At 38.9% G+C, this 26,870-nt stretch overlaps 2 protein-coding genes across 3 annotated transcripts; both read right to left on the reverse strand.

Annotated features, from left to right (window-relative positions):
- Positions 1–351: 351 nt before the first annotated feature.
- mrps15 (mitochondrial ribosomal protein S15) lies at positions 352–8,528 on the reverse strand. Its single transcript, XM_074653097.1, has 8 exons — positions 8,266–8,528; positions 3,422–3,490; positions 3,264–3,339; positions 3,096–3,144; positions 2,847–2,931; positions 2,096–2,154; positions 1,425–1,616; positions 352–637 (listed from the first exon to the last, which is right to left on the reverse strand). Exons 1-8 carry the CDS (start codon positions 8,402–8,404, stop codon positions 536–538), a joined length of 771 nt encoding a protein of 256 aa, XP_074509198.1. The 5' UTR covers positions 8,405–8,528; the 3' UTR covers positions 352–535.
- A 940-nt stretch (positions 8,529–9,468) lies between these two features.
- On the reverse strand, positions 9,469–23,386 carry LOC141778699 (granulocyte colony-stimulating factor receptor-like). 2 transcript variants are annotated; one of them, XM_074653100.1, is made up of 17 exons: positions 23,216–23,386; positions 19,623–19,718; positions 17,976–18,050; positions 17,495–17,791; positions 16,652–16,781; positions 16,344–16,501; positions 14,470–14,639; positions 14,180–14,333; positions 13,814–13,896; positions 13,489–13,696; positions 12,641–12,826; positions 12,323–12,424; positions 11,935–12,081; positions 11,712–11,852; positions 11,507–11,597; positions 11,349–11,427; positions 9,469–10,190 (listed from the first exon to the last, which is right to left on the reverse strand). In XM_074653100.1, the coding sequence occupies exons 3-17, from the start codon at positions 18,037–18,039 to the stop codon at positions 9,705–9,707; spliced, it is 2,496 nt and encodes an 831-aa protein (XP_074509201.1). In that variant the 5' UTR covers positions 18,040–18,050; positions 19,623–19,718; positions 23,216–23,386; the 3' UTR covers positions 9,469–9,704. The 2 variants fall into 2 exon arrangements, with proteins under 2 accessions (XP_074509201.1, XP_074509200.1); XM_074653099.1 differs by having other exon boundaries at positions 16,344–16,507; positions 23,216–23,385.
- Between the last annotated feature and the right edge of the window lie 3,484 nt (positions 23,387–26,870).

Genomic DNA, 26,870 nt, shown 5'->3' on the forward strand with positions numbered 1-26,870 from the left:
TATTCAAGTGCTTTAATACTTTGATAATGATTTTGTCTTTAACAGCGGATGGAAAAATACCAGTTCTGACGTCATGTGTCAGTGGACATGTTCAATTTAAAGAGAGCAGCGCAACGTTAGTTTTCTGCAATTCAGTGTTGAGTTGCAGCCTATGGTGGAAAATACGGTAAAATTATTTTTTTCCCCCTAATTATCTGGTTAATGAGTTCCCTACTTCACTTAATACCTTGCAAAAGTGAGATCAGTGACCGTCTCAGTTGTTTTGTACAGAAAAATCTAATCTAATCCAAGACACATCTAATTGATAGACATATATTTCAGTACAAATACATTTCCCGAAGTTCATTTGAATACAACTTTTTGGTGCATTTTATTTCTGACATCAACTTGAAAGCAAAAGAACATTGTGTGATGATAACACATGAAAAAGGGAGCAATTTATCCACATGCCACATATACACATAAGATGTAAAAGTAAAGCTTATGCATTTAGAATCCATTGTTGTAATATACAGTATATTGTCTTTTAGTGAGTCTAAACAGCTTTTATCTTGGCTGCGTCGGTGTCTGTGGAGGCTAAACTTTGCTTCATATTCAGCTTCTGCTCTGCTTTCTGCTTCTGCACTTCCTTGAAGACCTGTGAAGAGACACACATGACCAAAATGTTAGTGGTGTCACAAAACAACACCTTCAACGTGTTAGTAAGTGAGAAGAGTGTATGCATCAACCCACAGAAAGCTTGAGCAATGTTCACAGACACAATATGCACTATTGTTTCACTAATGTGGAAAGAAAGTCTTGTTAAGGGATTAAAGAGGTCGTTTTTGGTGTGTGGGGGGTGTTTTGAAGTGGGGCTGTTTAAAGTACTTATCCATAGTCAGTGTATTACCAACAGTAGATTTGGTAATACACTGCCTCGATCGGTTAGTTTGTTTGTGCTATTGTGTGACTTTGGTGAATCCAAACTAACTAAAGACACAATAAAAGCAATAAAAGCCTGACTGATCGAGGCAGCGGTAAACCAGCAACCCCCGTGTTCTGTGAGATTAAATTACAGTTTGGTGGCTTTGGCTAGAGCATAGATGGATACAGCGGCTTCAGTTCCCTGTCGGAAAGGGCTGTCTGGCAGCAAGATACATCAGTGGAAATATTCTAAATATAGCATACACTTAACGCTACTTTGCTTTACAAGGTAAACTACTTAGATTGCTTTGTTTCCGTATGGTAACTCCTGTCTGCTTCTCCAAACCGGGGACGTACCACATACAACCCCACGTCTAAACACCTGAACTATCCATTAAAGGTCTTTTTAAATATTAAGCTCCAATTGATACCATTATTATACACTGCAAATTAAAAAAAAATGTATATCATAGATCAAAAATATAGATGTAAACAGAATAAAGGGGTCATTTGTTTGCTACCTTAATGCAGAAGGCCTTCTTGGCCAGCCAGCGGCGAGTGGCCCGTCTGTAGTACTCTGGAGGGAAAGTGTAGGTGATGCCCAGCTGCTCGCACACTTTCTCAAAGGAGTCATAGTTAACCAACCTCAGGTTTTTTAAAAGCTTTTTCCTTCGGTCAATGGACATGAGCATCCGCCTCTTGTTAGCTTTGTCCTGGAGGAACATACAAGAATGGGGTGTTGGACAACAAATGTGATTCAAACAGGCTCAAATGGGGGGGAAATGGAGACACCGATTAAAACCCAGTTTATACACTCGTCAGCTTATTTTTTTACTTACGGTAATTACACATGCAACAGTTACAACCTCTTTTCCCTATGTGTGTCAATTTCACCAACCAATGTTTAACGTATGATGTAACGTGGAAATTTCCAACCATGACCCTGCTAGGCATGTTCGTATTTGATGCGGAGGAGTAAACAGGATATCCTGTAGCACACGCAAGCTTCACACCAGAGGAAGGCAGATAGGAAACGTGAAGAGACGTATTCATACATGAAAGCTCTAGCGGTGCACGTCAGGAAACCTATGATACGATACGTCATCTAAGATCTGTATTAAAAACCTGTCCACAGAACAAGCCTTGCTGTTGCGTGGGAGCAAAATGATGCAGATTCTACTCCTTCACTCACCTTGGGATGTTTCTGCAAGTGCTCCTGATAGTTTCGGATTTTTGCAGTGAAAACAGCCACTGAAGGAAAAAAACATTAAAAGGGAGGATTGAATCAACGTACAGTTAAAATACACTATGTTTGTATTTCAGTGAAAACACTATTAGTGGGGCGGCATAGCAAACCTATTGTTTATTTTGTGATAAAAGCGCCATAAATGGTACATAATATAGAGCTTAATATATTTAGAAGAAATCTAGATATTGGGCCATTGCATATTGGCATTCTGAGCGGTTACTAGCATAGAACACTTTGGCCACCCCAAAGCTGCTATTTCCATGTTTTCAGAACAACAAATATTATTTACATACAAGTTAAAGTGAAAACACTGACACACTGACAGCTGTTGTTGACTGTTGGGCTGTTTTTTTATGCTAAATGCAGTACCTGTGAGGGTTTCTGGACAATATTTGTCATTGTTTTGTGTTGGTAATTAATTTCCAATAATAAATATATACATACATTTCCATAAAGCAGCATATTTGCCAAAATCCCATGTTAATAAGAGTATTAAATACTTGACAAATCTCCCTTTAAGGTACATTTTGAACAGGTAAAATATGTGTGAATGATTTGCGGTTAATCACGATGAACTATGGACAATGATGCGATTAATCACGATTAAATAATTGAATCCATTGACAACCCTAGCTGTGATATGTTGAGCTATGCCGCCCCACTATATGTACAACACTGAAAAAACGCAACTCACCCCGGACTTCCACTGAGTTGCGATCATCCTCATCCCTCTGGACTTTAGCAATCAGCTGTTCCTGTTTCAGCTGTAGCTTTTCACTCTGAAGACATGAACACAAAAGGTATGAAACTACCTGTTTGTTTTTGACTCTACTTTAGGAGTAGTAGTGTCTCAAGAAACGTAAACATTATCATCAAAAATATTGCAAAACAAGAAAGCAGATCGAAACATGACGAGGCGATCTAAAGGGACACGAGAACTCACGTGACTCGCCAACTCCAATGACAGAAGTCTTTTGACAATATCATCAGTCCTATTAACAGAAAATACACCAGTGTTAGAAGAGATATAATAACAATGAATATATGAATGCAGATTTATAATGAATTGTTTCCTCATTCCATGTAAGGTACGGTATAAATGTATGTTTACGTCTGAGCGAGGGGCACGGCTGTATAATCCATCTTCAGCATTGTTGGAGGAAGATCACTGAGCTGGCTCTCGGGGCCTGGAAGAAAGAAAAACGTTTGGATGAAAAGCGAGCATTTCAACATGTCAAAATATGGTGTGATGACAACGCAGCCTCGTACCCGTCGTCTTTTTCTTTGCAGCCCGAGCATAATGTCTCACTGGTGGAAGAACAGCAAAGCTTCCTGCACCTGAGGAGAGAGACAGAGAGAGTGGAGGAAATGATGAAAACACCAATTTACACAAAGTGATCAGAGCTAATTTGAGCTCAGAAGAGGCCCAACAGTTGGGGCCTGAAGAAATAGGTGAATCAATAACAAAACTTGCTATATGGCGAAACAAAAGGAAAACATGACGTTTGCCAGACACACAACACACTGGCTCAGCAAAGGATCAGTGGTTGCACAGTCAGAGCTGACTGTGAAATATAAGGAAACCTCAAAGAACTGAATCAAGACAGCTGCGTCAGTTTCAGCAAAAACGCATGTTGTGACGTTCACAAAGCTGGTTTGTAGGTCAAGACTTCTAGAAGGAAATCTCTTGCGCACAAAGACACATAATAAGTAGCACAAAAGCTGGAGTGTCATCATTTGAACATAGTAACGTGGTCTGATGATAGGCTTTAAAATAAAAAAAAATACAGCTTCATATTCAAAGAAAACCAAAGAGCGTCACTGCTTAATGTAGAGGACTCTTTAAAAAAAAAAGAAAAAAAAAGAAAGTTTTTTAGAAAGGTGCTGAGCAAAAGTATGGCTTTTAAAAAAATAAAAAATAAATTATGATTGTGAATTAATTTTAAAAATTTTGGAGGGTCCAAAATGAATGTTTTGTTTATCTCTGTTGAAGATATCTGACATTTGGTTCCCACTTCAAACAAGGCTTGTGAGCCAACAGTTTAAGGACGTTGGTATCACGTGGTATCTCTGGGGTGTCAGTTAGTGTGGATAGAAAGGATAAATGGCTGATATTGACGGTAAGCGCCTGGCAACAACTTGTTGTGAAAGTAAATGGAATGGAACATCTAGTGGCTGAATGTTATCAATGTTATCAATAGCACCTTTAAAAAAACAGGGTGAATCTGTAATGAGATTGCGTCCAAAATTCCAAGTTAACGTTCTATCTAAACCAGTATGTGAGATATTTTAGTATGTCCAAAAACCTACTCTGTTCTTCTGCGAGAGGAAAGTTACAGGATGATGATGATGCAACAGCTCCACAAGTTTAAGATGCACGATTTGAAGAGCACAAACCGAGATTAATCTGTATGACACTGCTGTCCGTCCGTCACCCCAGATAAAACACAACTACGCACGTAAAGTGGTTTTCAATACCGTTATCATCAAAACACCAAAGTATGTAATTTCCTCCAAACACTGATGCTTCGGTTCTGCAGAAATCCAGACGCAACTAACATGATGATGCACAGCAGCTGTTCTCAGTGCTCTCAGCCCATTAGTACAATTTACAGAGAGTTTTATTGGCGGTAAAAATGTCGAGTTGCAAGAAAACTCATTTGCGAGTCAAGCTACTTTTTCATTTCCTATGATATTGTCAATGATCATTTCAAATGAATTATGACTCTGGGTTAATAACTATTTATCTATTGACATGTGAGTCATGATTTCCCTGTGTTTGTCATCAAGTTAAAGAGAGAAGTGGTCTGCAAGAAGATGCCGATTTGTTCTTATACGGGCCTGTTAATGGAGGTTTGGTTTGGTGCAGCTGTGACTCTCAGCGAGCTGAAATGAGGATGCAAAAGTGTGAAAACCAGTAATCAAATTCTAGTAGACTTGTGGGGGAAATGAAAGTATAGCTGCTCTAGATGCTGTTGATAAGACCATGATGAAGCAAGATGGTGCATCAGATTGAGCAGATAAACACTAAGCGAAGTTCTAAATAACAAACCTGCAAGCCTGCTACAGAGATGGGTCCATATTGAGTTATGCATGATTCAGCAACTTATTGAAAATAATAAAACGTCCTTCCTAAGCCTGTTGGTTAGTTTCAATATGTGGCCGTCAATGCATTCTGCCTGACTGACAAAGTTTATTTGTCTTTTCAAACTTGTATGTGTGTTTGTGGTCTTGTTGTGTGCATGACTTTACCGAGCTAACCTCTCCAAACTCTGTTTTAATGTTTACCTGCACATAACTGTTAGGTTCAGAAGATTACCAACATTAGCAATGCTAACTGTTGTAACTAACAAACTATTGTTGTATCAGAATCAGCTTATTGGTAGCCCATGTATGTTTGCCCATTCAAGGAGTTTGATCCAAGTTTACAACACTGTCAGAAAGACGCACAATGACAGCGAGAGAAACAGACAAGACAGACAACAATATGCAACGTCTATATTCAGGTGATCTGTTGTGTTAACGGGAAGCAGGATCCAAATAGTGCAGAGAAAAATAGAACTAAAATAAATATGGAATTGGAATTGAAAATATGTGCAGTAGATGGTTATGTACAGAAACGTTTTATACAACCTGTTCAAATACAGACATGTATATGTTATTGCACTTTTTGTATTTTGAGCAGATGTTGAGGTGTAAAACGAGCAGAGCCTGGTGGAGGTTAGATAAGTAGGAATGGTTTGGGAGTTTCTTTTCTTGACTGCCATGCAGGGCTGCGATGGAGAGCTGACAGTCAGTGACCCTGTCAACAAAACGGATCACACTGCAGCCTCCCGAGCAGAAGCTGAACTGTGTAAGAAAATATAGAAAAAAATAGAATATCGCGATATTATGTTTTGTGATACTGTATCGATTCTCAAAAACACTATTGATTTTTAATTAATAGTTTATATGCAAAGATTAACTCAGTCAATACTTTAATTCATCGGCAAAGACATATATCCTTTCAGTGTATCTACCCTCTCAAAGTAGTGCTGTAATGTTGGATGTTACAGTAACTGTGATAAATGCAAATGCAGATCTCACTGTTCTGATTGCATAAAAAAAACTTTTTTTTAACTCAGATTTTATAATAACAGTTTTCCTAAAATAAGATTTTAAAAAAACAGAACATATCGTCTTGCTTACAGGATTGCAACTCAATCAGAGTCACACATCTCCACTGCTCCGCTATTTCAGAAACTTCAGATTTTTACTATTTATGATATCAATATTTCTCAAATATGTGTTTTTATTTATAAGAGACTTTCTGGTGGGAATATTCCTGAGCAGTTCAAGACCTATTTTAAAACAAATTCTCAGGTCCATTCTTACTCAATCCGTCAATCTCTAGATCTTCATCCTCCTGAATGTCTCACTAGTAGAGGTCAAGTTTCGATAAGATTTAGGGGAACCAAATTATGGAGTAGCTTTTCACATCTATGAATAAACTGTTCATCTGTCAAATGTTTCAAAAGTCGCTTAAAGGGTCATTTGATTGCTGTTTTGTAATTGCTTTTCCCCATGTTGTCCATGTATCTGTTTTTATATATTTTTTCCCACTCACAATGTTGTGTGGTTACAATTGCCCAGAAGTCTTTATAGATATTTAAATAAATATCCTCCACACACACACACACACACACACACACACACACACACACACACACACACACACACACGTCTTTTTTTTAAATATATTTACTGTATTGTTATTATATACATCTTGTCCTAATTGTTTTTTATCACTATTATGTAGTCATATTATTTCTTTATATTAATCTTGTCTCTGGGTGGAGGCTTCAGATAAGCCCAGTGTTTTTTTTGCCTCTTCCTGCACTTTATATTATTCATTTTTTTTGTTATGTTGTATAGTCTTGAATTGGCCAAAATAAATAAAGAATAATAACAAAAAAAAAACAATAAAACAATCGCAATATATTTAATTGTGACCCCTGTATCATGATAAGTATTGTATCGCCAGATTCTTGACAACACACAGGCCCTACTGGACCAGCACCGGACCAGTACAGTAATGTCATTTTGTAAGCTAGCTATTGAGATAGCGTCATTTTATTTTCTTCTGTACTGTTTTTTTGTATGTATTTTATTGTTTTTATTGGATTGTTTTCCACTGTTTAGTTAGTTTTTTTTTTGCACATTTTGTGTACTTCCTTTGTTGTTGTTTAACTTTTGTTGTATTTCTAAAACTATGTTAGTTTGGATCTTTCTTCCTTTTTTGTTATTGTTTTTTTTGGGGGGGAGGTCCTTTGTATAAACCTGTAAGGCTTCTTGACCTCTCCTGACATATTTCTTGTTTTTATTTCATTGACTGGATTTTGTGCAGTTTTATTTATTTTTTTGTGATACATTTTCTATTGGTATTTAAGCATAATTATATAGGGTAGGGTTACAAATTGATAGATCACCAATAGAGTAAAAGAATATAATCACAAATGTCCATATACTAATCAACACAAAATTGGCAAGCAGCTACAGAAAAAGAAAAGAAAAAAAACAAACAAACAGGAAGAAGAAAAAACACAAACAAACAACAACAAAAAATAATTTAAATAAAAACTTCTGCGACATCTTTGTATATTGACAGAATGTGGAGCTTTCCATCTGCAAGCTAGTAGTCGCTTTGCAGCTGTAAGGCCGGCTATAACCAGAGACGCCTCTGCTTAACACAGAGGTCCAGGTTGGAGCTGTCATTAAGCAACAGGACTTCAGGTGAATAAGGAATTGTTTTTGACAATATGTTTGATAGCATCTCTGCAACCCCTGGAGTTCTTGCAGTTTTATATATGTGCAAATAAAAAAATAAATAAAATGTTGCATGAATTGTGTCTCTTTGTGTCTTTTTTGCACCTCTCACAGTTATAGGAAAGCTTGTTGACATTTTAGCAGGGAAACCCACTTTCATATTTGTGAAACCTTTATTCTATTTGTGAAAAATGCAACATGTGGGCAGTGTTTGGTAATGCAAACAGTCAGCTATAATGAAATGCATTAGCCAGCAGCTATATGTTTCAGCTACCTCTCGGTTCTGTACTACTACAGTCTCTACTCACCACAGCTGGCTCTGGGTCCCTGTAGTAAAGCCGAGCAGCATGATGTCCAGCAGGGTTTCACTGACAGAGCTGAGCTGCTCTCTCTCAAAACACCCACCGACGTCTTCAGAACAGACCGCAGAGCGATGTTAGTTAACATGGTTTGTCAGGATATCTCACAAGATATAAAATAAACTCTCTAAAGATGATGAAACTGTGACACACTCGACCCCTACATGAGGCTCGCCATTTTCACTAGACCAAACTAGCCGAGCGAGAATCGACTAGAGGATTTTTTTTTCCAAGGCTTATGCTAACAATCCCAGAACACATCGATAGGACAAATTGTATACTGGTAGAAAATAATTAAAGGAACAAAAAAATAAATGCATAAATAAATAGATAAATAATAAGACTGCACTCTTCCATAGTAGCTCTGGGGTCATCATCATATATATATATATAATTATTTTATTGAATGAGTAAAAATTCTTAAAATTCAGGTTACTTGTGGATCTTATTTGAATTGTTATAATATTCATTCCTGAATAAGACACAATGAATAATGCCACTAATGAATTAAAAGCTGACTGAGGCATTTTTTATATATTTATTATACTATTACTATTCTATTATAATTATACTAATTTCGTTTTTTGTCATGAAAAACAAAAGATAACCGAGTTTGGGAGTCTTTGTTCCGCTGCTGCTTTCTTTAATCATTAAAGGTGGTTTGCTAAATAACTAAATCATTCTATTTACTGTATTTGAGAAGGGTTTGTGAAGATTGGCTTAGGGACAGGATGAGTAAGATGTGTTTTTAGTATGAAAAACAACTAAATAGCAATAAGTAAATTATTGTAAATATTATATACCAGTATATAACAATATAACTGTAATGATTTGATAACTTACAATAACAATGACTTGATTAAATATATAATTATGGCAAAATGCTATACCAAAATTGCAGTGGTAGCTCATGTTTTACATTAATAATCCTACAAAAACGAGTGGAAGAGGACAGAGGAGCCGAATTAAATAAAAATACAATAGAATGAATGGGAGATGTTTAATAAATCTTGCTTCTTAGCTTCTAATCCAATGAATTTTAACCACTTTTTCAGTTTAATATCCATTACCTCCATCTTACACAACTAAATATCTATAAAGCAGTTTGGGTTACACTGAAAATTTGGAGTAAATAATAGTCATAAAAGTACATTTTCTTCAGTAAAAAAGTTTATTTTCGAAAAAGAGGTGACATATCTACAAAGTGTGGTACAGACAAAGTAAGTACATCATAATCATTACATATCAAAGTGATTTTAGCATTACATCTGGCATACATTTACAGCTGTGTGCTCTGCTGAATCAACGTATCACAACTGGCTCATTACAAACTCAGATCTACATAAACATCTTGCAAAGTAGCTACTCTTATAATCAGCAAAGTACTTTTAGTCATTTTGAGTATCATTCAAGGATAACGCTCGGAGAAAAGGAAAGTCGTCCCACAGAACGCCTGGGTCCACACTTTCTTCAGGTGCATAATCATCATGGCACGGTCCAAAGAAACATTGCTCACTTGACATCCCATCAGTTGCCATATTCTGGTAGCACTTTGGACTGAAGGACTCTTCGGACTCCAAGAGGGGCTGTGTGGACTCAGAGCGCAGGTAGACGTGAGGGTCTTTAGGCGTAGGGCTGCTGCATGGACCAGAGAAGATCACGGTAGCGTAAGGAACAGAGTCGCTGTTTGAACCAGAGTAGCCGGGGATGAACGGTGAACCGCAGATGTACTCTCCCGGGTCGCTGGTGTCCTCTGCACTGCTTAACCAGGGGTCAATGTCCTCTTTACCTAGTCTCACAGGGAGGTCCAGGAAGCTCAGGTGGGACAGGTACATTGGATCGGGCTCCTCGTTGTCCCAGGGAAGATGGGAATCCTGCAAAAGGAAAATAATGTATTTGTATTTCCTGTCTGGCAATGGCAACAGACTGGCAATGAAAAGGCCTATAGTATATCACTTGGAAAGCAGCAATAGTGGCTTTTTTTTACCACCTGGGGTCTGTGGAACAAGCTGTAAACACTACACTGACATATAAAGTTAATGTGTTAGCGGTGAGTCCAATATCCAAGTCAAACATTCCCTCTTCTTTTAGCTCTGCTTTGGTCAGCAACTCCTGAGGGAAATATCTGTCTCTTTAGCTGCTAAATGCTCTACTATGTTCATCAGCTATCAGCTAACATTGTCTGTCTGTCCTCTGTTTGGTGCTGAGCAGGTAGAGTACAGAGGATTTATCATATAACATGTTTTGATTTTGTAAGGATGTATCTCTCTTTTGGAAAATGGTATGCTACTTTTTGACAAATGTCTTGAATTACGTAGTGTCATGCAACCCTACTCTATTGCTCTTGAATGATTTGTCCTTGTTAAATCTATCACAACATCAACAGGCCTAATAGCCTCAAAAAAAGATGCTGGCATTGCGGTGGAGTCCTCCACATACTCTTACAAAATCCCAGTGGCTATCTATTTATCTTGATGTTGTAAGTATGGATGGAACATTCAGTAGCTAGGATGCATAGTGCTAAAGAGGAAACTATCTTATCCTGGACAGGAGGCTTAAGTAAAATCCAAGAATTTATGTAAATTAATTGTATCATAACACATCCCTTAGTGTATTAAATTGTGATCTATTTGGGGGTGGGGGTCGCCAAAAGTGTTTTTATTTTGGGGTATTTATTATTATTATTATTATTATTATTATTATTATTATTAGATTTTTTCAATTCATGTTTTGTTTTGAATTTTGTTATTATTGTTGTTGTTATTAATAATTTCTAATGCAGATATTTAAAACCAATAAAATTGTTGTAAAACCAAAACAATGAGCTGAAAGATGCTAAAACATGCCGTACATCTCAGGGGAACTGGAGAGTGGGTTCATCACTTTGAGCGATCCCTTTCACATTGCACGTAGTCATTTATACAACAATAATCCAATTGTTAATAATATAAAATATTGATTATTGCAGCTTTAACCCTAAAGTGGGTTAATGCATAAAAGCATTTCATGCTGCACAGGTTATTTTTCTTCACCTGTGTTGATTCTGATGACCATCTCTTGATGCTGCTATTAGCCGGATCTGGAACAGCTGGCCAAAAACGCACCTTCAGCCTGCAAAAGAAAGACAAATGTTTAGGGAATACATTACATCACAGCTTCACAGTTTAAGACAGCGTGGCAATGATCTCACCTTTTGTTGATGGAGAAACAAGTCATGAAGACAATCAGCAATGACACTCCAACACCAGACACAGTTACAATCATCACGACAAAAACCACGTCTGAGAGGAGAGAAATACACATAATGAATGAAATATCTGCTACTGTGGGAATACGCACTCTGTCGTTCTCTCTGTCATGTTTCCAGAAGGCCACTGCCACATAATTATACCAACCGAAGGACTCCGTTTCAAAATGAAGCGTTGACCCGTTCAGGCTCCCACCAGACGTGCTAACCATCATGAAAGCTTCATACTGAGACACAGGGTTGAGGCCTTTCAGGACCACCCTCCTCTCTCCCAGGACAGCATTCCCAACTGAAAGAAGAGTCAGACATCAGATAGCATCAAATACATGAGGAAATGTTTTAGAGCAGTAAGATTAAGGTCTTTAACCTACCGTTAATGGGTCCCTTCTTATCCCAGTAGAAGACTTTGTAGCTCTGGATAATCCCGTTCCTTTGGTCTAATGGTATTTCATCCCAGGTAAACTCAATATGTGACTGCCAGACCTTTTTAATTTGTATTTTTGGAACCATGGATGGAGCTTTAAAAGGAAATAAAAGAGTGATTATGCTCAGGCCAGCAAAAATAATTACTCATTTCTATCCACAAGAGGGCATTATTTCATCATGTATCAGCTGTTTCTGATAGATTGCACAATTTTCTTTCTCTTCTTTTTTACTCATGTGGCAACTCTTCTCTCACTTCTTCAAAGTTGAGGCAGCCTGACTCCCACACCACTGCCTGCTCTTTGTGTGATCCTCCTTATGTCTTTGGTGACTTACCCTTTTGTCTTGAGTAGGCATTAACAGTCTGAGGAAGGCCTATCCCATCCTTAAACCTCGGATACACAGAGATCCCATAGGGCTTGTAGGGCTCAAAGCTGCCTATTGATGAGAGTCAAGAGGTTAGAGTGTATCAGTGCCCATAAGCTCCCAACAGTGTGTACAGGCAGGCCGTGCACAGGAAAAAGAAGACCTTCTGTAAGAGTGTATTCTTGGGGTAAAGGATGAACTCTAGATTAGGGAAAACCAAATAAAAGGTGAGGAAAATAAGAAGGACATGGATCCTAAAACCTGCAATACCAATACTATAAAACATACCTGTTATAAGAAGGCGTGTCTGGTCTTTGTCAGTTATTTCAAACTGGGTGAAAGAGAGGTTTTGTAACAAAGGTCTCCATTCAACCACAAAACCAGTGAGATTGGAAGAAACCAGGCTTCTCCACTGGACCAGCAGAGATCTGTCATCATGAGGAATGACTGTGACGTCTGATATCGCTGTATGAGCTACAGACACAAAACACATTATGTACACCGTGGGAAAAAATTTATTCAACTTTATCATACTTGAGCCATTTTCTAAACCAGTTTAAGCAGGTTAAAAGCTCGGGACACACCAACCTGACATCAGAGAAATAGCGGCGACGAAGGCCGACTGTTGCATCGCCTCACGTCGCCTTTGTTTTGGCCGACAAGTTGCACTCGGACAAACGCACGTACGCTCTGCTCCTGCGTGAGAGGAAATAACTCTCCACACCAGCAGATTGCGGTAGCCTGTATTCATCATTCAAAAAGAGAAACCAGAAGACCGAGGACGGCGGATATACAAGCCGTTGTTATGACATGCACATGAAATAAAGCAGCGTTTGTTGACCATTTTCACACCACTTAGCTTCACCCCAGACAGCCATGTCGTTGTGTCGTTCTGGTTTCCCTTTTTGAAAGATGAATACAGACTACCGCGTCTGCTGGTGTGGAGTTATTTCCTCTCACGCGGGTGCAGAACGTACGTGCTAACTGGCCGTCGGCTGTAGTCTTTGCAGTGTGTTAAAATGCAACTTGTCGGCCAAGACAAAGTCGACGTGAGACGACGCAACAGTCGGCCTTTGTTGCCGCTAGTTCTTTGATGTCAGCTTGGTGTTCCTGGTCCCTAAAGTTGTCACTTTTACCTTTTGGTAGGTAAATCCGGACTTCAGTGGGGGAGGATTTCCCTGCTGCATTTACAGCGCTCAGGTACACTTTCTTTACTTTCCTGGGAAGCTGGAAAGTACAGTAATTCCCCTTTATAGAGCACACCTTTCTATTTCCACCTGGCAGGTTTTTCACGGAGACAACGTATGACACATTTTGGCCGTTGGCTTGGAATTGTTTTGACGGCTAAAAACAGAGGAAAAAGTGAGAGGGCATTTTAAAGGCAGACCTCACACACTCAACAGAAAAATACATCATGTCTGTGACAGGTGTCGAGCAACATGTGATGTGTGATGTGTGTACCTTCCAGAACAAATGTATGTTGCGTTGTTTTTGCGTGTTATCCTCTGATACCTTCATCCACCAGTCTAGGAGTCCAGTGGGAGCTGAGAAGAAAGAGACGGCTGTCAGTTTAGCGGCTCGTCAAAAGCCTTCTCACTCTTTAAAAACTAAAACTTTCCGAAAATAAGACAGGTCTATGGATTCACTGCCAGAGTGTGCGGCACAACTCGATACATCAATTCAGTCTGTGCTATAGAGCAAAGCAATGGGAGATGTAGAACATGGCATTAGCATATATTGAAAAGACCAGGAAATGGAAGAAAAGGCAATAGATTGGAATATGTTCGAGTGACTGATTGTGTCACCCTGAATTGATCTGAGCCCTACCGCTCTCCAAGGTGACTCCAGACTGGCTGCTGCTCCATTCACTCCAGGGGCTCTGGACTTGGTATCTGACTCTTATCTGGGCCAGATACTGAGTCCCATTCAGGAGACGGCACTGGTTCACACGTGTGGTTGGTTTAACCCGGTCCACCAGGATCTAAGTTAGTACCAGAGCACATACAAATATGACTCCAGGCTCGCACATTATGAACTTTAAGCAGGTTATACTACTAGCTACTGTATCAGACGATTAAGTTTCAGATTATATAGACACTGGAATGAATTTTACTCACTGGTTGTTCACTCCATTCGCTGCTGTCAGCAGTTTTAAGTCGGATTTCGAGGTTTAGTTTCCAATCATTCAGCCATTTCTGCCGCTGAAATAACGCCCAGCTCAGATTGAGGCAGCCGTACTTTTTAGGCACCGCTTGAACCTTCACGATCGATGGTGGATCAAACTTAGCTGAAACAAAATGGTCAACAAAGCAAAAGCTCTGATGTAATTTAGATGTAATTTATAGTTTTCCTCACAATTCTTTTAGGTTTTCTAATCTGTGCAGAAGAAGTTCACATTCAATTTATTCATCATTCACACAGCTAAGCATCATCTTTTGCTGAAAAATAAATATAGAGGAATCTTTGAAATATCCAGAAGGTCATTTAACAAAACTTCCTCAAAGACTCTTCTAACCATCTGGATAAAAATATTCCATCTGCTGCTGCTGCTGCTGCAAAAAGATTTGAAACCATTTCTCAAGTTGTGACACCGTTTCTCAATCCAAACAAACACGGTGGCAGGATTTGACATAAATCCTCACTTGATTTGAACAACATGAAACAAAATGAAAAAGCCTTAATATCAGTTATATTTGTCTATATTGATTTTACATTGTATTATTTTATGTTTTCATTTAAAATAACATGTTATATTTTTATTTTTTCATACAAAAGGGGCTTGTTGATCCAATCCTACCTCGATAGAAAAAAATATATGCTATGAAACGGGTTAAAAACCTTTTTTTATTGTGCAGTGCACCTATTATTTTTTCATCCAGATGGGTAGAAAGATGAGGATTCTGGAAATTATCTTAAAAACAGCAGTAAGTGTTGTTAAACGACCTTCTGGATTTTTCAAAGACTGACAGTATTTACTTAAAAAATAGAGTCTTGATGCTTGGTGATGGCAATACATAAGAGACACAGACTGGGGCTACACCAAGGCCCCTGGAAGAGCACGAGGCTTTGAAGCAAACTTTTGTCGTGGCCAAACAGCGGTACTACAACTTCTGTGTCCGTCACGTGCTGCCATTGGGCCCAAAAACACTTTTACCCATAGACTTAGACGTCTGTAAATCAGCGGATCATTTTTTTTTGAGGTAAATAAACTTCCCAGTATGAACACTTGAATAGCCTTTATTTAAATCATTAGATCGTAACAGTTGTAAAATGCTCTAAAAGCCGTCTCCAGAATTATTTTGTGCTGTCGTTCATGTGAATGAGCCCTAGACCGAGGGCTGGGAGGCGGAGTTAAAGGAAACGTTACTGCGCCTGCTCTATGGGCCCGATGAATGCTGAAGATCGACGGAAGATCCGATTACTTTATCACCTGGCAGCGAGACATTTTGGCTTCATGCGCCACTGAGTAGCTTTCATAGGAATGAACTGGAGCCTGTATCCAGTTCCCTTCATACATCCATGAGCTACATTAGACTATGAAAAGAAATAGAGGAGTTGAATTTTTTTCTATAACAAAGAGGATAAAAATCGATGCAGCAGAACCAGAGAGATTGATTTTTTTATTCCATGCATCCTTCTTCCTCGTCAAAACCTGGTGCCTACATTACCCATAATGCATCTCAACCGCGGACTCCAGAGACACTTCACTTGAGGGCATTTATCAGACTTTGCACAGCTCCTTCTACAGCCATAAAAAGGTTTTACACAACTTTTTTTCACATATGCAGTAGTACTATCCAACACCTGTAAACAGACTTTGATATGTAAAATCCGTAGGCGTCCCCTTTAAGGATTGTTCAGGGCAATATAATCATTTTATCAAAGATAACGGCCGATAAATTACATTTTGATGGAGGTAACTGCTTGCCCACAATAGAAACAATCACATTTTTTTTTTTTTCAATAGATGCATATTTTCTATATCTCTCACCTGCAGTGACGGGTTCCAACTTGATAGTTGCTGAGGTCGCTTCTCCGAGTTCATTCACCGCCTTCACATATATTTCCATATCGACGAACCAGGAAAAGTCAACGCGAGGGATGGTATAACTGTGGACTCCTGGTGGCATGTGTTTCTCTTTTGGATCCCTAGAACTTGGAAATTATAACGTGGGAAACACAGTTGTGCAAACTCATAGGCATATTTTGTAAATGACGCCTGACACCAAAATTATGTTTGCTTTCTGTTAACTGCTCCAGTGTATTTCTGGTAGATGGCATTTACAGGCAGAATATTACCTTATCTCGGTGTGGACGGTGTACTTTGTGTGCAGGTGGGTCTCCAGCTGCCCAGGGTCCCAGCTACAGGTCAAGGTGTCGGTGGTGAGGTTTGTCTGGCAGCTGAGGTTTTGTGGTGCTTCTGGTGGATCTACAGATGAAAAAAACAAGGTGAAGAGGGAGTTTTTATGAAGTTATTACAGGAAGTTAAAGATAACGGTTACAGATTAAAGTTACACTGGACCAGGAGGATCTATGCATCAGGAAATCAAGTGTGAATGAGTATCTATACTGCACACAGGATGTATTTAGTTTTTATTGTATTTTTTATTTGTATTTACTGTACTGTGTTTGTACTGCAGATGGAAGGATGCTTGTAGCCAAATCTGTTGCAAAGCATCTTCTCTTTTTTTTGCATGTGATTAATCGTTTTTGTACAATAAATGTAATAAAACTAAAACCTAAACATCTGCTGATTTCATGCACTTTTTTGGTATGTCTACGATTAAAACTTGTAGTTTTTGGGCAGAGGAAGTTTAGAAGTAATCCAAATTAAAAAAAGTGCAGCTGTTGTATAATATGTATCCACCTACAGATCCATTAAAATGTGTCAGATCTCTTAGATGGGTGGACAAAAAAAAAAAGATACTTTTAAGTTAATTAAAGTGTTCAGTGTTGAAGTTTTACTTTTATTTTTTATGCAGAGCTCAACCCAACACATTAAAAGTTCCCCTTGCTTACTTAATTTACCAAACATTCCCATTTTTTTCTGGCTTTCACTGGTGAAACATGAACAAGCAGTATAGGCACATTAATTTGATTATTAGTGAAAAAACATGCAAAAAAAGTTTAAATCTTTCTCACATCCAGCTCTGATCTCCACTCCTGCTACTACTTGAGGAGGAGAGCCCTGGACGCAGCATTTGAGGAGCTCCCTGGTGTGATTGAAGCTCGGTATAACAACCTCGGAAACCCTGTCGCTCTCATTGGCCACGGGGCTGCTGGGGAGAAAGCGATCTCCGAGGCGCCACTCTATGTGAACAGCTTGTCCAATGACCAGAGGGCAGTCGTCTCTGATCACACAGGTGGCTTTGACAGGTGACCCCAACGGCACCACTGAGCTAGACGTCTGGACCTTTGCACACGGCTGTATGTCATCCTCTAACAATGAGAACATTAATTTAGATGAGGTACGTTGAAGAAAATCTTAATTGTACATGCCCAGCTTTGTATTTTAGTTTGGACAGCATCTCAGAGGCAAAGGAAGGAAAGATGTAATAACAACTAACTGCTGGTTAGGTATTTCCATTTAGATTTGCTATTTCATTCTGAGAGCAGCACTCACCATTTCTCGCTCCATTCACTAACGACACCAGCATGACAATCACTGACACCCATGTTGATATCATGATGATAAAACCTGTTAGGCAGCCAAAATGAAATGCATTATTCTTAAATTACAAACTTCCATGCCCTATCTAAACAGTATTTTGAATGGCCGTTCCTTCCGAGGAGCGACACGGTACATTGTGCGAGGGAGGTATTGAGAGTGATAACGTCTGTCGCTTCAAAAGACATCATCAACGTGGCGTTTTCAAGTGTTTCGTATGGCAGGGTGATGTGAGCAAGAGTGTGATCTCCATAATGCATTATGTTTCAAACAGCTAGATAATGCATCCACTGCTTCCTAGTAGAGAGGAAGCTGCAGGGCTGCCTATGTGAGGTGTTTTGCAGAACAAACACATTGCACATGACACACAGCTTAAGTCTACATTTATGTAAAATGATTACACAAAGGATGCAACATTCAAGCTGTTACAAAATGAAATCGAAATTAAAGCTGCTGTGTAGTTGTGGGTCGGGGCCGGGCACTTAGAGGAGAAAGAAGGAGGAAGATGAAAAAAGGAAGAGGAAGAAGAGAAAAGAAAAATACAGGATGGTCCACCATCATTAAAACTTTAAGCCTTTAGCAAGTTCGTGCTGTTTCAACCGGGTCTTGAACTCACAACCTCAGACACCAAGAGCAAGTCACTACCACTTCACTCTATGACTTAGGCAATCACCAGGGTTGCATGTAAAGCCAGATTTCAAAGTAGTGTCAAAAATTCTGAGAACTTGCGTACTTCATCTAGACAACAGAGATGTCTGTAATTTCTTTTTTTTATAAAGATTGATTGCTCCATAAGTTACAAACTGGTGTTTAAAAATGCTTCATTTCCACTGACTGCAATGGTTCACACTGTCAAAAATACAGCTTTTGAGATACAATTCTGAAATCTACCACACTACGTCTACCGTGATCTAAAAAAGGTGTCACTTATTTTCATGAATATTGGAAATTTAGTTAGCGAGAATTTGCAGTAGCTGTGTACAATACTGTTTGCGCTAAAAAGTTTTGATGCACTAGGGGCTCAATTATTTATAATTCAAAAATTTGGCTGGATCGTTTGTGGAGGACAGTCTGAAGATGCAGCGTATAAAGTTTGATTTTTTTGATTGAAAGTTTGATTTTTTTGATTGAAAGTTTGAGTTTCAATTGAGCAAAAATGTGGGAGGAGATTAGGAGGTTTAATTAGTTTTACAGTTTTTGGGAAAAACAGAGTGATGGACTTCATAATTCCTGCCAGGTTGAAGCATGTTTATCACAGCAGAGCTGCTGCCGGCCCCTAATGATCTGTAGACAGAATAAATAAGTAAGCTGTATCTCTCCTCTTATTCTACTATTAGAGGGATACAAATATAGTAATTTTCAGTTGTTAGAAGGTAACCAGCCTGGTTGGGCATGCTCTACATAGCTGATTGGTTATGTATAATGAACAGAAGATGGGAGCTTGTAAGCTAGGCAGATGGAAGCAACTCTCCAGCATATTACTTATGACATTAAGTCAACAACCTGCTTCTTAAATTTGAGAATCAGTTGGGACCTCGACTTCAAGCGCAGGTGTTATGAAGTTGAAATTAATTTTGAGGAGTGTGTTTTTGAAATACTCACCATAACAATACCATGAAACGTTAAAATTCAACTGAGCTCTGTCTGCCGGGTTACAAAGCAACACCAACGACGAACAGTCATGCCTTCAAAGCATTTCTGTGTCTGTGTGGGAGGAAAGAGAAAGCAGTTATTCGTCTGGAATAATGAGGAAACAAGTAGTTCAATTGTTTAGATGAATTAGTTGGTTGATTGGCAGAAAGCTGACAAAAATGTATGTATAATGTATTCATTTATCAGTTAATTTATCATACGTGAAACACCATTTCACACTGAATTCATGTGAAAACAAAGATATGACTTGTAATATCACATGTGAGACATGTACCACATATATTCACATGGGCACATTTGGTTTATCACATGCAAACAGCTGTTCCCGTCATGAGTCACACATACCGACGTGTGGTTTTTAGACGATTTCACAATATATTTCACAATATATACATATGAACACATGATTTTTTTGTAAGGTCAACTGTTTCAGAGATTTATCAAGCAAAAACACTAAAAGTTTATATATATTTGGACTGTTTGTTAACAAAACAAGCAATTTAAAGATGTCACTTTGGGCTCTAAGAAATTGTGATAAGCATTTTTAATCATTTTCTGACATTTTTAAGGACCTTAACGGTTAATAGAAAATGTAGTCATCACATTACTCCATTATGAAAATAATCTTGCAGCTGATTAAGACTGTATATAAAGGTGGACGACATGACAGCTCTCCAAAAGGGAAGCCAAAACATCTCAATCGCTCCCTGGTGGCTGGCTGCAGTATAGGTCATAAAGCCCGCCCTCTCCATGTTAGCTGATGAGACATGGGCCAAAATAAAAATCAAAGCACACATCAAATACATTTTTCCCAAAGATGGTTTCTGTCATTGTTCAAGTGCTCATTTTTACTGATAAGTTAGGTTTTAATGAAGTTACTTGATGCAAAAAAAAGGGCCAGAGATGTCATGATTGACAGCTGTGATTCTCTCTCGCTGATAAGCTGCGGCCGTACTTGGCTCGTGATTGGTTCAGGCGGGTGTGTTGGCGGGACCTCGATAATGCGGCTCCACCCCTCGATTACTACTTCTGGCTCCAAATGACGTCAAAATCTATCTACGTTAACAGCATACAAGCAAGTTTAGCTGGTGAAATGTGTCATTTCCAACATTTTATGTGCCATTTCATGTATAAATCAGATACAATTCATTAGTTTTTCAAATTATACTTTTCTTTCACTGCAGTGGATCAAACTTGCAATTAGTTATTTAGTATTACTAATAATTGTAACTGATAACACTACTTGTATGTTACTAGGAGCTCAGCATGGAGGAAAGCTCTCCTGTGTTATCTGACTGTGAGATAACCCTTATTGATTTCTCCACCAGAGATACGGTTCACACGCACATGCATGTAAACACACACAGCCAGTAAGTGATTCAAAAACACCGTTGAGAAACTTCCTGTTGTCTTGTAACACTCGGTCTTGGTTTCTCTGACTGACTCTGCTGAGAAATCTGAAGTTGTGTTGGCGACGTCTACGTGTTCGTTGTCAACAGACGTCAGAGAGTTCAATTCAACTTATTCTTTAAAGGTGAACAGAACTAATTGAGATGATTTGTTATTAGATTTCCATTAATCTCGCTTCCGACTCTCTACGTTTGGGCAGAAATGTTGTCTAGACTTTCAAATTATATGAGGAGGTATTACTTTAATAATTTGTGACTATCACTCAAACTCACAGTCAGATCGCCGCCTTCAGCTCACAAAAGCACACTATTTGGAGAATTCTGCGTTAAAGCGATGTGAGAGAAATGGAATTTCACCCTATTTCTTATCAGCGGCGTGCATAAAGGCCTCCATTTCCCGCTTTCCGTCTTAGAATTTCTGCTTACTACTAACAGGTAATTGCCTGTGGCTCTGACAAAAGGAAGGGAGAGAGAGAGGGAGAGAAGCTATTACATTTTAGAGTGTATTTTGTCAACAAGCACAATTTGATACGAGACAAAACTGGCTATTTTTGGTGTGTTGGACAATTTTGTTCCTAATGTAACGATGAAAATATGTTATCTGGATAAGTTTGTGTGTCTCAGTGAGTCATGTCACTTTGTGTAGATAGGTACATTTTGTTAAAGCACACCATATGTTTCCTTTCCCGTTGCTGTTGGAGGTTACAAAACACCTACTTTCAGGATTTGGCAATATCCTTGACACAGTGCAATGACAAACAAGCCACTGTTTCCCCTTTTTGGTCTTATTTCTCACACTTAGTATTGTGCTTCAAATAAGGGATCTAAAAAGTGCAGTGTAAAAAGAAAGTAAATGTTTTAGGATTTAGATTAGGGCTGTGAATCGATTAACATATTTAATTGCGATCAAACACATGATTGTCCATAGTTAATTGCGATTAATCGCAAATTAATTGTATATTCGGTTCAAAATGTGTTTTTTAGACGATTTCACAATATATTTCACGATATATACATATGAAAACATGATTTTCTTTGTAAGATCAATTGATTGTTTCAGTGATTTATCAAGCAAAAAACGCTAAATGTTTGCTGGTTCCTGTTTCTCAAATGTGAAACTATAAAGTATTTGTTAATTTAATATATTTGGACTGTTTGTAAACAAAACAAGCAATTTAAAGATGTCACTTTGGGGGAAAATCTAGTGTAAGTTTGGAGCGTTATTTAGCCTCCTTTGTGACAAGACATGGTTGGCAATAATAGATTCCTTAGGTTTTCTAGTTTCATATAATGACAATATCTTCACTCTAGCTTAAAAACTGATCTCGCTACAACCTAAAAACCGCGAGTTGCGTTAACGCATTAAAGAAATTAGTGGCGTTAAAACGATTTTGCGTAACTTTGACAGCCCTAGATTAGACACTTATTAATCATAGAACAGTTCCTTCAAAATCAGACATAGTGACATTTTGTGTCAGCAGTTGTAAAGTTCAAAAACCTAAAAAGGAGGAAAGCAATCTTTTCACATCCTCTTTTTTAGTGGATGACCAGAGCATGAATATGTTTTCCATATCTTAACACGCTAATGTTACTTCCATAGTGATACTTTTGCCATTTGGAAGAATCCCACAATGACAAAACAGCAGTATGTTTGCATAAAAATAAAGCTCAAAAACCTTACTATATGTTTTTTATCTTAAAACTCTTTAATAAGTTTGACATCTTTTGAGCATTAAACTTCAAGTATCTTTACTTTAAAAGTGTTATCTTATCTCCTTCTTTAAATCCTAAATATTTGAAGATCCTCTATATATCCGTAGTGTTTCATGTTTGTTAAAAATGTTCTGGCATTATAAGACAAGAAACTACAAAGGATGATAAATGGCACACATACAATACAGAGCAGCCCAAAAAAATACATAAATCTGATTAAGCAAGTGTTGTCAATGAAATTAAGTTGAGCGGTCCGTAAATTGGATCAGGATGCGACTCTCCAGCCTGAACCTGTGTCATCCAGAAAAAAAGTTTTGTGAAGTTTCCCTTTTCAATCTGGCACAAGTATCAAAATGAAAGCAGCGTCTAATCGCTTGATGTGAAGATAAAGGAGAGCCATCGGAGAGGCTTGCCACTCACCACACAGCAGCTGCAGCAGACCCAGAAAGACGAGAGGCTCTCATCAGCCCTGATAGCACTAGATGAAACAGTGTGGCTCAAAGCAGCTCAGATTGGAAGACGTGTGTGTGCGTGCGTGCGTGCGTGCGTGCGTGTGTGTGTGTTAGCCAAGCAGCAGCAACAGCAGCAACAACAGCAGCAACATCCTTGTTTTGAATTTGTGAAACCTTTTTCCAGGAAGAAACCCATGACTGATGGGGCCCAGTTGTGGGAAGAAAAGTGGGGTGCTTAGTCAGAGCTTTCTCGAAAGAAAACAGTTGAATAGTTCAACAACAAAAAAATGTACGTCTATATATTCGTGATAGTTTATATTGCCTTTGTGATTGCTTATGGAGTAATCAGAAGAGTCATTACACCTCAATTTGAAGCAATTAACCCCCTGAGACTCGCGATCCCGACCGACTTGTTGGCTGTAGCGGGTTCATTCACCTATTCTTAAATGGTGTTTTTGAATATTTCTGCATTCTAGGGTCCCTAAACAGTCTTGGAAATACATAATGTATGGCTGCAAAGCTGAGACTCTTGTGGATGCAATGAGCACGTTAGTCCCCGTAGTAGCCATTTCATTGTAGTGAGACCATTTTTTGTAATTTCACCTCACTGTATAAAATGACCTGTGGTGACCTCTAGGATAATCACAGCCTCATGAAACTTTACAACCACAAACTAGAGACCTGGGGCATTCACAGGATGGATGGCTTTCCTGGGTAGATTGACAATAAGGGGGTTTCTGAGCAGGTTCCTGAACAGAAGTGCTCGCCATCGAATCGCAGAAAAATGCAATTCTTGCAGTAATCTCCAAATGTCAAAGGTCACCAAAGCACAGAATGGCTTTTTCTATGGTGTTCCTCAAGGACTTGGTGTCTTAATGTGGTATTTTGGAGGGATTTTTGTTAATTTTTATCAATTCTCGAATGGTAAAAAATGATTAAATTTAGCACCAAATCTGTGTAACAAATGGAATCCACCAAAAATTGCTGCCACAATTTACGAGACATAATAGAGCATGGGAATGGCCATCATATACTATCATAATCTAAGCCTTTAAATACACTTTCACAATTTATTTGAACCACTTCTATGTGGCATCTACTGTTGACCTGCTATCTCCCCCTAAAGACCCCCTGTACGCCCCTAAAAAAGACAGAAACTGGACTATTGTGGGTCTCGGAGGGTTATATGTCAACCTCTGAACAGGTTAGGTGTCTGGCCTTTTCTTGTATGAGAGTACGGAGGTATTTCAACTTTACTCGATGGTCTTTTCCCTTAAGGTGTTAATACGGCGGCTGTCAAACGCCCTACAATATGACTCCAGGGAGTCGTCTTGAAGAATGCAATAAGTGTGGTTCAGGCTAACCCCTCTGTGTTGAGCGTGACCTTTGAAGTAGCAGATCTGCCGTATCAAAACACAGTCATCTCCCTCTGCGAGCCTGACCAAGCCTTTGTCAGCATGGTAATAGAACAAGCTCTTAAATGGGATTGTAAACTGTGCCTTGACCCCCCCAAGGGCACTTGAAACTACTCGCCATATCACGTTTATTAGCTTATTAAATTGTAAAATGATTCGCTGAGACCTCATTTTGAATGGTGCGCGAGGCGAGCCAGTGAGCTCACCCACTCAACTTTTAATCTAACGGCTGCATCCCCGCTCGGTCACTCCGCGCGTTCTCAAAAGCATAATGGAAGCTAACTGTTAATCAAGAGGCCGCTGGAGGAGGAATTAAATGCACGCAGTGGTAGGTTTGTGAATAGGAATCAACAGGAGAAAAGAAAAGCACGCACTAATTAAAAATACATTAACTGGTTATCATGCGTTGACATATTTTGCTTGATCTTTTTTCCTAATCAGCAGTAATGAACAAAGTGCTCTCCATCCACTGGGTATTACATGCTACGTCTCAGTGAGCAGTAAAATTAGCTGAGGGCCCCGAAGCTAAGTTGAACTGATGAAGCTTTGCTAGGTTTGATTACGGTTCTTGTACTGTACTTAATAGAATGCTGTCTCCTCTTTAGATTCTTATTCACATTAGAGATGTGACTAACCCCAAATTAGTCACTGCTGGGAATATCCTCTCTCATATCTATCGACTGCTGTACACAGAATTACAGTAGTTAACTGCAATCACAACTGCTGTAATCACGGCTTCCGCTAATCATGGATGCTTACATTCAAATCTAAAAATATTAAAGGCCCAGTGCCTTCTGTTGAAACAATGCCACTTCACTTAATCATGGATGTATAAAGAGAACTGGATACAGCGCTCATTCCTATAAGAGTTGCTCAGTGGCGCATGAAGCCAAAATGGCTCGCCTGCCGAGTGATAAAGTATCCGGATCTTCCGGCGATCTTCCGCATCCATTTGGCCAATAGAGCAGGCGCAGTAGCGTTTCCTTTAACTCCGCCTCCCAGCCCACGGTCCAGCCTCGGTCTGGGTCTCATTCACATGAACGGAGGAAGAGAAATAACTCTGGATTTGGCTATTAGTGCATTTTACAACTTTTAGGACCTCATGATTCAACTATTCGTACTGGGAAGTGGATTTACCTCAAAAAATGTATCCACCATGTTACAGACGTCTCTTTCCCAATGCAAGTCTATGCTAATCAGCCTTTTGGGCCATCACGGGACCGACCCGGAAGTTGTAATTCCACCGTTTGGCCACTAGGACGTTTGCTTCAAAGCCCGGCGCTCTTTCTGGGGACTTGCACTCAACCCACATAATCAATATACTGTAATCAAGGTTTAAAGCTGCAGCCGATCACTTTAAGCAAATATGCTAAAATATTTTTTTATAAAACTGTCACTATATCCTGACAGTAGTGCATGAGACAGATAATCTGTGAAACATCATGTTCCTCTGTGTCCTCCTGTGCTCATAATGGAATTTGCAAGATTTCACCGCGTCTGGACAAAAACAACCAATCAGTGCCAAGCAGTCTCTGGGCGGCTGTCTATCACTGCTCGCGAATCTCACAAATTCCAATCGAGTTTCCCAAGCAGTGATTGGCAGCTGCCCAGAGCCTGTTCGGCTCTGATTCGTTGTTTTGATTCGGGCGCGGTGAAAACTTGCAAATGCCATGAGGAGCACTAGGAAGACACAGAGGAACATGAATTTTTTTTTTTTTTTTTACAGATTATCTGTCTCATGCACTACTGTCAGGATATAGTGACAGTTTTATAAAAATAACTTATCATATCTTTTATCAAGTGTCCGACTGCAGCTTTAATAGTAAAGCAAATAACTGATTATTATTCCAACAAGTCCTGAAAGTGTTATCAAATCAGCCCTATCAACTCAAACTATGAGTCAGAGATATTTCTGTGCTATTAAATACTCAATACCCGCCTCACAGCTGTAATTACTGACGCCACACCTGCTAGAACTGCACTGAAAGTGTTTGTGTTCGAGTACTTTAGTATGATATAAGGTGAAAGACACTCGTTGAGAAAATTGGGCCATCACATCAACATGAAATAGAACAAAGAAAAATAGAAATGTACAGCCTGTTGAAAATCTGTCATATAGTTTTCATTCGTAAATGTTTATCAATCAAGTTTGACACAGGATCAGACCTTTAGGGGGGCTCTGCCACTAATGAGAATGTGACATGCATA

Source organism: Sebastes fasciatus, chromosome 12, assembly GCF_043250625.1.
Source record: "Sebastes fasciatus isolate fSebFas1 chromosome 12, fSebFas1.pri, whole genome shotgun sequence".
Taxonomy (NCBI): domain Eukaryota; kingdom Metazoa; phylum Chordata; class Actinopteri; order Perciformes; family Sebastidae; genus Sebastes; species Sebastes fasciatus.